This window comes from Haliotis rubra, unplaced genomic scaffold (assembly GCF_003918875.1).
Source record: "Haliotis rubra isolate DU_JTF1 unplaced genomic scaffold, ASM391887v1 Scf199, whole genome shotgun sequence".
Classification (NCBI taxonomy): domain Eukaryota; kingdom Metazoa; phylum Mollusca; class Gastropoda; order Lepetellida; family Haliotidae; genus Haliotis; species Haliotis rubra.
The window spans coordinates 699364-713223 of NW_025765991.1; the positions used below are offsets into that span (position 1 = coordinate 699364).

Here is a 13860-nt window from a genome sequence, read left to right on the forward strand (position 1 = left end):
AGTATATTTATGAACCAACAGGTCACAATTTAATTCTTGACTAACAAAAGTCCAGAAACTCTCTGCGCTGTGGGCAGTTTCTGACAAGGGATTTGACCAAATTAAACATGCAGTTGTTATGAATATATGCTGAGGATAAAAAATGAAAAAATCTTTTCGAAAACTTTAAATTTGAATGTCACGTAGAAAAAAAGAACACAGTTTTTATGCTTTGTGTTTCCTTTGTGAGAAGGTTTGATAAGGCCCTTAGCTTGTGAGTGGTGAAGTGTGACGTCCTGGGCAGGAAGTGACAGTGTAATGACTTCTTTCCTTAATTACCCAGTTAGGGCTCCTTACTTAACCTTTATTTGTTCTGATGCAGCATAGACTATTTGTTATATTTGGAAGTGGTTATTGGCGAATGTCAATAGGATTGACAAGACATATTTCCATACAGTTAAAGCTCTCACAATACTGTGTTTATGTTACAAGAATTACAAATGAAAAGTAATATTTCACATTCAACAATTTCTTAATTTTGACTCTTCCAACGTGTATGTTTTGATATTATCTGTACATACACGCATACCATTGACGAGCCACATTTCCAGTTGCACTGAGTTATTTCGCATGTTGTACGTTAACGAACTAATGAATAAGCTCCTGTACTGAGGCTTATCCTGCTGTGATTTCTGTTCTGTTTCATGAATCAATGTATCGTTGAAGCAGTATGTCAGATACACAAGGTAGTATCTGTGTGTTGTTCTATGAAGCCATATCACATAAAAATGATAGAACTTTGGAGCATTCGCAGATTGTTGCGAAGCGGCATTCTGACAATATTTTCAGTCATTATTCGATCCTAAACTGGGTCACCAGTGTTATGCCGATGTTGGTTAAAACGATGCTTTTTCATTGCTTCCGTATTCTCAAATCATCTACTATACAATATCACGTCATACTGTAGTTAGGTAACTTGTTCAATGGTATTACTTCTAATGTTTTAAGTGCCTAGTGACTACATACCTATCCGCAAGACGATTTATTAATGAAACAATAGGCGAGATCTTTCAATACAACTGAAAGCTCATGACAGGTAATTAATGACAGATGTTTGGTCCCCTGTCGTGATATTGCTGGAATATTGCCTAAAGCGGCGTAAAACTAAACTCACTCACTCAGATGGTCGGATTTGGGTCTGCTCATGGTTATATCCCGGGAAAGCCACTTTTAAGAAAATCAGAGTTGAAAATGGTGTGGCTGAACCGTCAATGGGTATGGTTGAGTGATCGTGTGAATGTGGCTCTCCCGGCAATGCGCTATTAGCTAATCCATTAAATAATGAAGATTTTTTAATATTGCCGTAAATAACCCGAATTAAGTCAAAATTAGTTGAATTTTGTGTCATGATAGTTATACACATACACACACTCATGTACAACCTCCAAAACATGGAAAAACATGTATTTTGAGTAAAAGTAAATATTCTCGCCCACGGGCCAAAATGTTTTTCGCCCATGGGCGAGATTTGTTAATATCGCTCTGAATTAGCCGAATTAAGTCAAAATGGGTTGAAATTTGTGTAAACATACACTCTTTCATTTACAACCTCCAAAACATGAATTATGAGTGAAACTCAACATTCTCGCCCATGGGCGAGCGAGTTTAACTTTTGAGTTTTCGAATTTTGAGTTTTTTTCATTTTCTCATCCTCAGCATATATTCATAACAACTGCATGTTTAATTTTGTCGAATCCCTTGTCAGAAAGTGTCCACAGTGCGGAGAGTTTCTGAGAGTCCAGAATTAAATTGTAACGTGTTAACCGTTGTCTTGGTAACTCATCAATAACATATTTATTGAAAACTGTGCATTAACGTACTCACGAAAGGATCGTTTGTGGCATCTATGTTAAGTTGACAATGCTATTGTTATTTGGCGACAAGTTTTGCACATTACTACTGCAAACCAACTGATGAGCAGGTCCTAACAATAATGGTGTCTACAAATTTACTTTTGGACTGTTACTGTGTTCATCTGAAGTCAGGTTGTAAGGTGTATATTGTACGTATGATTGATATGTGTTAATTCTTCAAATAATGTTCTAACTCCTTCGAATTCGGAATCTGTGTCCAACTGCATCGATTCACATAGTCACTGACACCATAACCAAAATGAAACTAGTTTATGTGGTAGCATTATGAATTTATGGAGGAAAATATTAAGTCCCTCCAAAACCTTGAGTGCGTGTGTAACGACCCCAACCCCACCCCAAAACAAAACAAAAACAAACCAACACCACCCCCTAACGGAAAAACAAAAGCAAAATTTCAACCAAAACACCAACAAACAAACAAACAAAAATACCTAACCCAGACTCATTATTAAAAAATACTCAAACTAATACAAACCACACAAAGCAATCAGCCACATTCTTATATGATACAGATCAACTATATCAGGCAAAAACCGTCACTCGTGATCGCTCGTGTCAATCCGACTCATTCCGAGGCTGGCCCTGATCATGAGCAGATTTCCGATTTTCAAAAAGGATACATTCAATAAGGACAATATTACACTATCACCATGCTACGTGGTGGGTGAAACTGTTTCGTCTATAAGTGATGGTTGAAAGGTCAGATATAACCGCAAATGTGGTGGAATATCTAGGTAGGGTACTTTGTCACAGAATTGTCTCCCTTGCATATGGTCACGTATGGTCGTCCGACAGAAATGCTGCAATCTTGGCACAAACGACTGTTCTCGGACCAGAGTCTTGTACACATCAAGGGGCTTAACTCTGCCAACTCTAGACCTTGGTTTTGACATGAACGAATCACCTATACGAAATCCCAAAGCAATGAGGGTTCTGGCCAGTTTCTTTCTGGTCTTGGTACTGAAGTCGTGTGGGTTCGTTGCGTAATTCAACAGTTTCAGAAGCGGCGTTTCGCCATTGTTGTTCTCGATATTAAAACGAGCACCATTCCTAATTAAAAGAACAATGGATTCGGAACAGGCACGGGTACAGGCTGCGTGAAGAGGGGTATCACCAGTGACGTGATGTATAGCGTTGACGTCACATCCGCTTTCAGCCAGAAGCCTGACGGAAGGCGGGCACTGTCCTGCAGCAACGTGAATGGCTTGTTTTCCACTCGGCAATCTCCGTTCTGGGTCAGCACCTAGTTTCATGAGCCATGAGATTATATCCCCCTGACAACAAGCAAACAACAACGCATGAATATAGATTATGTTACAATGAATACGATCAGTTTTAATTGCTACTGATTTTTGTATCAATATAACGATGAATGATCATGTACACTCTCTACATGAGTTCTTACCTGGTTAGACAATACACCTGCAAAATCACCGATACCGAGTTCAAGTATAATTGTTGAGCAATAACTCACTACATGCCCCTTATCAGGAATCCAATTTCACAATGAGACCGTGAATGAATTAGGTTTTAAGCTTTAGGTAGATGGAAGAATACTTAATGCTCCAAGTCGAAGATGTATACCACTGTTGTGAGACCCACGAGTGCCGTTACGGTGCTAGAAAACCTCAAATCCTGGGTTTAGAGACTGAACTGTTGAAATCGATATCCGACGCCACGCAGTCTTCACATATAGTGTTGTATTTTACAGAGATTATGTCCTCATATGACACGTAAAAGTAAATATTTATATTTGAGGAATACAGTCCGTAAATGCAAGAAGAAACCTACCTTTCCGCCAGGACGAGAAATGGCCGTAGTAAGTGGAGTTTCACCTCTCTGGTCCATAATGTCCACGTGACCACCAGATCTGACCAATAGCTTTGCAAGATCGTCATGACGTAGACTAAGAGCAAGATGCAGGAGTGGTTTCCCTTGATACCAGCTGTTGACGTCACCGCCCCGTCCCAGCAGGGCCTCGACGACAGTAACGTGACCATATTCCACCGCTTTCCCGAGGAGCCCGTTAATGTTGACGTAAGCTGTTTCTGTGATGACCTCATCGCACGTTATGTGCACGTCATCCACGTGTTTGAGCAGCGACACCAGAACATCTCCTTTCCCGGCTACAACAGCCTGCTTGAGAAGTTGCACACATTCTCGTCTTAGTTCTGAGATGTTGGAGTCGGTGAAGTGGGTGGACAATATTGGCTGGATGAGGTCGTGTTTACCCCTCTGAACGCACCAGTCTAGAGCGGCCATGGCGCTCTCCTTGGAGGCAGAGGGATCTACAACGTCCATGATAGAGTCTGGATAAGAGAACATGACAATCATAAGTCCCATATTTAACAACATGTACCATGTAACATATGTTATATTTGGGATTACACTTTCTCAGTAAAGTACAGATTATAGTGCTTTTGTTGGGTTGAGTTTCATCCCGGGTTCGAACCCACTCCCTAAGAGTCAGACACCTAATCGCCAGCACAGAAGGTCAGCCGCCTAGCCGGCTCAGCCACTGCGGCTTCCACAAAAAAGAACGTCTGACAGCTGGTAGTCTAGACCACGGACTGTACCAATCTGATAAGTGTAAAGGACATAAGGTCATGTACACAAGGACATAAGGTCATGTACACAAGGACATAAGGCCATGTACACATGGAAATGAGGTCATGTACACAAGGACATAAGGTCATGTCCACAAATACATAAGGTCATGCAAACAAGGACATAAGGTCATGTACACAAGGGCATAAGGTCATGCACACAATGACATTATGTCATGCACACAATGACATAAGGTCAGGTACACAAGGACATAAGGTCATGTACACAAGGACATAAGGTCATGTACACTAGGACATACAGCCATGTACATAATGGCATAAGGTCATGTACACGAGGACATGCGGTCATATACACAAGGACATACGGTCATGTAACAAGGACATAAGGTCAGGTACACAAGGACATACGGCCATGTACACTAGGACATAAGGTCATGTACACAAGGGCATAAGGTCAGGTACACAAGGACATACGGTCATGTACACAAGGACATACGGTCAGGTACACAAGGACATACGGTCATGTACACAAGGACATAAGGTCAGGTACACAAGGACATACGGTCATGTACACAAGGACATACGGTCACGTACACAAGGACATACGGTCATGTACACAAGGACATACGGTCAGGTACACAAGGACATAAGGTCAGGTACACGAGGACATACGGTCAGGTACACAAGGACATACGGTCAAGTACACAAGACACATATTGCCCACAGAAAGAAATGAGGTCATAATGCCACAAACAATTCCATGGGTATAAAGGAATTTATGTCTTATTTTGAGGATTTCGTTTAGGATTTCGTTACGTTTCGATGGCCAATTAGGTTTTATGCCTCCGTCCTGAATACTAGAAATTCCCTTATAATACAAAATTCGTGGAAATCCTGTGACTATATGTTATGACCGGGTTAGCATATAGTGCGCGTGTGTGTTCGTGAGTGTATGTACGTGGTCTAAATGGTGCTGAGACAAGGAAAAGCATTACTGCCACATTCTAAAACAATGTGACCATAATTCCAGATGATGCTTTCATTAGTGTATATGATTTTACGATCAAGGTAAAAGGAAATGACGTCGTGACGCGCTATGCAATTCATGTTGAATTCAATTCAAGTATACTTGATTCAACACACACCACACCTACCTTACAACAAACACACACCACACCTACCTTACAACAAACACACACCACACCTACCTTACAACAAACACACACCACACCTACCTTACAACAAACACACACCGTCTGTTCTTCATCCACACATGGCATACAGCAGACCGTACTTACCCTCCTCGTGCGTCCCAGACATTTCTACCACGTTGATGACGTCCGTACAATAAACATCACCTTGACGATGTTGCTCACAGACAATGGAGACGACGCTCCGTGTCAGCTACATCCTCCTACCAGGGAATGTCAAGCATCGATTGGCAGGACGTGCGTCATGATTAAAGTATTCGTCTCAGTGTCACAATGTATACTATGTTTACTGATGGTAAATACCGTGAAGGTCAACGGGACCATTTTGATTGATTTTCATCACTTAGTTCCATATAAACCAATGCATGCTGTATCAAAGCAGACCAAGAAACTTAAAGTCCCACCACTGCTAAGTGAATGCTCTAACTTCGCCATCATTATTTAAACGGCATAGCTGCATGTGTGATGCTTTCGTGCAAAAAGGGATATCGGAGCAGATATATCTAGCCGTGGGTGCATTAGATATTCATACTACACATGTATGTTGTGTTTCTTAAAGGTTATGTTGGTAAGACGTACGCACCAATCGCTGCTAAATATAGCCGCTCTCAGTCACGTGACTACATATACTATCATGTTAATTTTAAGGACATTACATCGTGTAATTTCCTTCACGAGACCATGATATGCTTGCCGTGCCGCTATCGGTGATATTAGTCAGGCGAATGGTTTTGTCTGAAGCCAAACAAGCCAAGGTCCCAGGATGTGGCTTGTACTTGAACTAGGAATGTGTATATCTGTGTAATAAATGTGATATTGCCCTTCTGTTCCAGATCATAAAACAAGTATGGTCACCCGTAGTCACCTTACTATAGAGATTTTCACAAGTAATTGGAAGTTGTGATTTATGCCCATTTTATACATTTATGTCACTAGGATAAGATGGAGATTGATTAGATATACAATATCCGTCGGTCCTGTATTTGTCCTCCACATCCAATCGGGCTGACTCCACGACTTGGCTGACTGAGTAGCTTCGTGACCCGGATGTGTGGACATTGGCTCACATACCTTCGGTTACTGGTTTGTTTCCAGTACTTACAACGGTCGTGGCACAGCTGACATCAACCCGTAAAGATCCGGGTTGTCCATGGACTTCAGCAACCCATGCTTGTCGTAAGATGCGACTAAGAGGATCGGATGGCTCTCAACACATACCACTAAATCATACCAGCACCTACATACCTACCATTCACATGGGGCGGTGGGGTAGCCTCGTCACGCCGAAGACCCGGGTTCGATTCCCCATATGGCCACGATACTGCTGGAATATTGGTAAAAGCATAGAGGCATACTGACTGACTCACTCGCTACTACTCAGTCATGCCACCGCCCACATACATATCTGGCACAAATACCTCATTTCCTTTTCTTCTAACCTTTTCCTGTTCTGTTAAGTCTCTCGGAGTTTATTCTATACATATGATTTATCATTGAGAACACATTGTTGACAGCACAGGTGCAGCGGAAATAGAGGGGTGTTTATTGATATGCTTTTTGATTGTGTTTGAAAGTAGCTGCCTACTCTAGCGTGAAAGGTCCACCCCGTGTACAGACAGGTAGATAAAGATCGGGATTGTGTGCTTGAGAGGCTACTCCATTACCCTGAATGAGGAAAAGGGTATATCAGTGAAGCATGTCTGTGTTGGACACGCATAATGTAGTGGGGAACTCCTGCTGATGACTGTAAGTGGCCTGTAGTGTTATGTGTGTCGGAGTGAGGGAACAAAGAAGTTGATGGGTTGGACTTCCAATTGATTCACAACGTGTAATACATTCTATGAAGTCGACTGAGAGTTGTGACGAGTAAGACTCCTTGTAATAGCGAGTAAAACGGACACCATGTAATGCGAGTAAGACAGACTCCTTGTCATAGCGAGTAAGGCGTAACCTTGTAATAGCAAGTAAGACAGACTCCTTGTAATAGCGAGTAAGGCGTAACCTTGTAATAGCAAGTAAGACGGACTCCTTGTATTAGCGAGTAAGACAGACTCCTTGTCATAGCGAGTAAGGCGTAACCTTGTAATAGCGAGTAAAACGGACAGCTTGTAATAGCGAGTAAAACGTCGACTGCTTGTAATAGCGAGTAAGGCGTAACCTTGTAGTAGCGAGTAAGACGGACTCCTTGTGGTAGCTAGTAAGAGTAGGAATGACTTCGTGTCATCCGGAGTAAAGCAGACACCTTGTAACGGTAGTATTTAGACGGACACCTGGTGATACTGAGTAAGATTGACACCTCGTAATACTAAGGAAGCTGGTGATACTAAGACGGACACCTGGTAATACTAAGACACCTGGTAATACTAAGAAGGACGCCTGGTGGTACTAAGAAGGACGCCTGGTGGTACTAAGAAGGACGCCTGGTGGTACTAAGATTGTCTAAAATGCGTCTATATCCATGGTTTGTGATAACTGATCATTGTTTGACCAATCACGTTAAGAGATCGCAGTTAAGCACTAATGAAAGATCTGGTGACATGGAAGAAAGATCTTTCACGACCAACCAATAAGATTATAGTAGCTAGTCAGAAAGTAATTTTCCCGATCTATACGGAACTTGTCTCAAACCAGCGACTTTCATTTCACACTGCACTTTGAAAAATGTTTTGACAAGTTTCAAAGTTCCCAATTCAAAATGTGAAAACCGAAGAATAGGACATTCTTTAATGCCCATTAGATTGCCGAGATTGTATGGCAGTGCTTGCCTTGGACTGCGATATGGCTCCCGTTCGAATGTTTATGTACTGACGAAAGAGATATGGGATGATTTAGACGGAACCAGTCGTCTTGCCCGTACTTGTCGTTCTGAATACTCCATGTAAATCTGTTGGAGGTAGAATGTTACGAGAACACATTCCGACTTAGGTGTTAACGAACTGGTAAGAGTGTAGTGTAGTGCTACACTGACGTGACCAAGGTGTGTGCAGCTACGCGCTAAAGCATTTCCATCGTCATGCAATGCACGTGCACTAGCCTACATCTGCTCTACCTTTCACAAACCAAACGGGCTTGCTCATTGCCGTGCATCGCCTACTTCTCGTTCTCTGCGCCGGTCCAACTTATCCTTGTTTGCCAGTAGATTATAGCATATTTCTGTCTTGTTTGATGGTCTCACACCTAGTTCACTAACGGACTAATACCCGTGTGACTGTTTGGTTTCAGCCTGGGAATCAACAAGTGTCAAAGTTGAACACGTTTGTCCAACACAGCAAAGGGCAACGCCTCACGATCAATATCTGCGGCGTAAAACACCATCTACCTCACGCCCCAAGGGAAATGTATGCAGGAGTTTACTTAAGAATGGCGTACACGTCGTATATTTACAAATTTATGAACAACAACTTCTTTTATTTTGTGAGTGAAACGCTTCGATACAGATTCTTGTATCGTTGACCCAACTTCTAAAATGCCAATAAAAGAAGACACATTGTATATGTTTTCCATTCTATAGCCACCACAGATACGTGAATGTTAGCTACAGCAGATAAATCGTCAATAATAAAAAAGTAGGGAATAATCATTGACACGCGAACCACATCGGCATCCTTCAGTGCAATAATTAACACAAGCCCCGCCCCACACTGACATCAGCCAATCAGGAAACACTAGCCTTGTTAGGAAATTATACCAATTGGTTGTTTAGCCAATCTCCTTTGCCTGTAACACATTTAGCATTATTCAGATTGAAACGGGGTTTTGTTACAGATTGTAGTCATGTTCATCATTTATATCAAATCTGCAAGACGATGAAATAAAGGGAGAGTGTGCTAAAACATTACATAGTATTGTGTTGGGTGATCGAACCGAAATGTGTCACTAAATACAAATATATTCTTGTTGCACTTATTTAAAAAAGCTGACTTAGTAGTAAGAATAGAATTGTTTTTATACATTGTAATTATAGCTATTGACAAAACTTAAACAATAAATTGTATGTTGTATAATATTCTCACATATTGTGAATACACTGGACGCTGTGTTTCACAAGTTTCACATTTGTTCAGTTGTATTTAGTTCATTTCCCTTCTGTAATATCATGTTTAACTGTATAGGGAGTTAAGAGTTATACGTGTTCCTAATTACATTGACAATTCATTAAGTTCCGACTGTCTCACTAGAGAGACACTGCACAAATATTCACACTATATGATGTCGATCTGTAAATAATCGAGTCTGGGCCAGACAATGCTGTGATGAACACAATAAGAATCGATCTGGTAAATGGCAGACAGTGATGACATAAGCGAACCCTCTCAAGACAAGCTTCATATTTTGTTCCGTAATCAATAAATTTAGATTTTCTTTTCATAATTTGCATTTGAGTATATTAAAATGCACTGAATGAGATAAATATATTCATTTTAATGAAAAAGCGTGACCATTGCCTACCTGACATGTCTTGAAGTTGGTTTCCCTGTGATGGAACTACAGTCGGTGTCCACCGTTTCCCGTAAGTGACAGTTCCATCGAGTGCCGCGGAGAGAAAGTCTCACTTTATATACCCGACCAGAGCCCACTATTAACGCATGAATATACCCTTTGTCCGCCTGCCCACGTCCATTCCATACTCTCGCCTGTACAGACCTGATACGTGTATTATCTTGAACAGTCAACATACTTCTTTAAATGTGGTAATAGTGTGTATGCCACACATAACACACTCTCCTTACACGGAGTGACAGTCTATTAAGACTGGGGAAATCCATCGACATGCGTATCTATATTAGATAGGGCCGTTCACCTGTTGTAAAGGGATCTGGCTTTTCAAACGTGACTTTGAATAGCTATACACGGCGTCTCTCCCCGAACAGAAGGTCATTGTTTATTGTAATACGTTTGACATAGTCGTAATATTCATGGGCCGTTTGACCTGTAGGAACTTGGACAATACTGGTCATAAATGTGATTAATATTGGATTGACACATGCGGCTTTGTGTTATAGCAATTCCCGTGAGAGGATTGGAGTGAATGAGTGAGTGAGTGAGTGAGTGAGTGAGTGAGTGAGTTTAACGTTAATTGACACTGACTCCGACACAACTAGTCTTTGTTCTGCTACGACCTGAAAGCCAGAAAGTACACGTACCATCTTTTGACGTTATTATGGTATAACTGGACCGGGGATCGAAGCACCGTTATTCCGCTGTCCGGGCTAACACATTATCTACTTGACTAGCAGGTGCCCCGGATAGGATCATAGTTTTCTATATGTTCTACCTTACATGGGTTCTACTGCTGTCCTCAACACCACTGTCTTGGAGGGTTATTGAACCAGGCAACGGAGATGAGACAACACAGGCCCAGATATTCACACCAATGTACTGGGACATCGTCACGGGGCAATTAGTCAGGTACAAAGACCCCATTATTACCTGGTTTAACCCCAATAGGAGGATCCACACTACACAGGTACGTGGCACTGTGCTTGCTTGATTGCAATGTAGAAAGGATCAAGGGGGAGGTTCAGGTGAGATTACTGGGCTAATCTTAGCGTGATATCATCATAGTACAGATAGATTACTAGGTAATTACACGGTACATCAATGATCAATTATCCACTGAGCCGATTCTTTGTAGCTTTAGACGTGATGTGAACTGGCACGTTCAAGATTATTTCACTGCAGTAGCGATGTGCTTGCACATGTGTGCTGCTTTTGCCATTTCGGACGGATGCCAGTGACAAGGGAATCGAACCAGCGATTTTCTTTATTCCGAGCAGACCCTCTATCACTGATACCAATAGAGCGTGATTGTGTCACTGGTGCAGACAGATTTGTTCTAGTTCTAATAGCTTGCTATTAAAGTAGAGTGAGTGAGTGAGTCTAGTTTTACGTCAGCAATATTCCAGAAATAAACGACGGAGACCACAAGAAATGGACTTCACAAATTGTGCACATGTTAGCAATCAAAATAGACACTCAGAATAGATCAAAGGCATATTTAAAAATGATATATAATTATCACTTTTAAAGGTTGAGTTGTACATGTTCGTGGAAATCGTAAACGATTGTCATGACTTAAAGTTAGAACTTAATCTTGACATAAGTTAGTGCAACAATACTTTTATTTTGTTTTACAGGTAAAGAGATAATTTGTAAAAGCAAAGGTAAATACATTGATTAATGTGCGTGTTACTTCCCCATAGACCCGGAGGTGGAAGATTGCCGAGTGAAGCATCAAAACAACAGTCATATAACATGCTTGCACACCCGTGAATGGTTGTGAAAAATAGGGTTGCGAAAACCTTGGACTCTTATACCAAGATAACTCACAGAATTCATTGACAAAACACAGTGGTATATAACATCATATTTCATCATCATTAGTGTTTATCAGAATTGGTCAAATCGACACGTACGAACTATTAGGTCCAAACATGAAATTAATTTTCCTTTCCTAATATCTTTCAACAGCAGCAATAACAAAAGGCAATATATGAATACATGAAACATGTAAATGAATGATTCTTCACTTGTGTTGTATTAGATGCGGGTACTACAGTTTTGGTGTTGACCTAAAGTTTGTAATGTTTCGGAAACGTTTTGATATATTAAGCTCACTGAAAGATTTTTGTAGGTTCATTCTTGTATATACTATACACATCCTCTTTAAATACCTTGTACATTCCTTTCACAAATCCGTGTTGTCAATGTTTTTTATATTGTAAATATGACATATGTAACTTCTGGGAAAGGGCGTTCCTAAGTTGGATAACTTGTGCCCAATCCATTTCATTTTCGAATAAATATGTTTAAAACAACGTTTTGATAATGTTTGTTATGTTTTGGTCAAATCCATTTTCCGAGAGTATACCTTTTTTGCTGCGAGACAGTTTATAACCATTGCAAACTACTATACGAAACGCACGAACGACAAGGCTTCACTAATTGTGCTCGAGGGTGTTATATACAATGCGATAATGTGGAAAGGGGTTTGCACGCTTTGGCTAATTCTGAGACAACAATGTTGTAATGGTTATCTCGATAGGTCACGTTCCACAAAGCGATATTTAGGATACGACTGTGTTCAAACTATCTTTATGAATATGACTTACTGCAGACTTAGTGATACGGTCGCTTTGTGAACCCGGCCCTGTGTCACGGGTATGTCGTCTAGCCGTATCATACAAATGCTATCTATAGTCTGCTGGACGTCGATCTGTCTTAGAATCTGATAGTTACGAATGAGAATCTGATCTGCAGCTGACAACCTGCACGTCATACATGTGAGTTCTACACGACTCTAAAATAGACGCCAGATAACTTAAGCCAACTAAGGTTCAAGGGCTCCGCATACGTGGGTTTTGATATTCCTATCTTAACTTGTGATCGCTTCCGCTTTGAAGCATAAGTAATTCAAGCCTTGCACACCATTCTAAATCGACTGCCTGTACCTGTATACTTAGTGAGTTTATCGTTTATATAATCCCACTTAAACACGTAATACATGTCTCCAACACTAGTGCACAACTACATGTCGATATTAACCTTATATCACGACTTTGTTGATTATATTTGTGTGTGACACAAACACAACCACGCTTTACCATACCGGGGTAATCTCTACTTAGACAGATAGGTATAGATAACGAATGTCGGACATTGATCACAAGTCATACACATGTGACTCACAGCTAACAACATTTACATTCTTACCTGTCTAATCACACCCCCACAGGTATGTCGCGTCATTCTCGCCTCGAGGTGGCCGTACACGGTCGACCATCGTCTCCTCCTCACCCTCAAGGTCTTGTTCTATTTCTGACTGGTTCTGGGTCTGATATCTGTCGTGTACGCCTGTCGTTATTCCACCCGCACTACTTGAATGTATAATGAGATTACGAGTGACTCTGCTTAGCGGCGTATTGAAACACTAGAGCTAAGTAGCGCAGATTCAGTCACCGTGAAATGGCGTTATAATTCTCCTGGTGTACTCAGCCACGTTTATAGCCGTCACCCCGTGTTGAGGCCTGGCGTGAGTGTTGGACAGCACAGGGCACTTGTGACTGCCAGTCTGATGGATTACCTTACTATTCAGCTTTAACAGTGCTTCAGATCTAGGGCTCGACAGATACCGGCTTACAGTGAAGTATTCATGCTAATGTACGAATT

At 41.2% G+C, this 13860-nt stretch overlaps 1 protein-coding gene across 2 annotated transcripts; it reads right to left on the bottom strand.

The window, feature by feature from the left end:
- Positions 1–1747: 1747 nt before the first annotated feature.
- LOC124275126 (putative ankyrin repeat protein RF_0381) lies at positions 1748–13612 on the bottom strand. 2 transcript variants are annotated; one of them, XM_046710616.1, is made up of 3 exons: positions 13405–13612; positions 3705–4222; positions 1748–3187 (listed from the first exon to the last, which is right to left on the bottom strand). In XM_046710616.1, the coding sequence occupies exons 2-3, from the start codon at positions 4212–4214 to the stop codon at positions 2567–2569; spliced, it is 1131 nt and encodes a 376-aa protein (XP_046566572.1). In that variant the 5' UTR covers positions 4215–4222; positions 13405–13612; the 3' UTR covers positions 1748–2566. The 2 variants fall into 2 exon arrangements, with proteins under 2 accessions (XP_046566572.1, XP_046566571.1); XM_046710615.1 differs by lacking the exon at positions 13405–13612 and adding an exon at positions 10141–10395.
- Between the last annotated feature and the right edge of the window lie 248 nt (positions 13613–13860).

Coding starts and splice junctions, on each gene's coding strand:
- LOC124275126 (XM_046710615.1), bottom strand. Junction 3,188..3,704: donor TTTCTCGTCCTGGCGGAAAG/GTAGGTTTCTTC, acceptor GCTTGTTGTCAG/GGGGATATAATCTCATGGCT.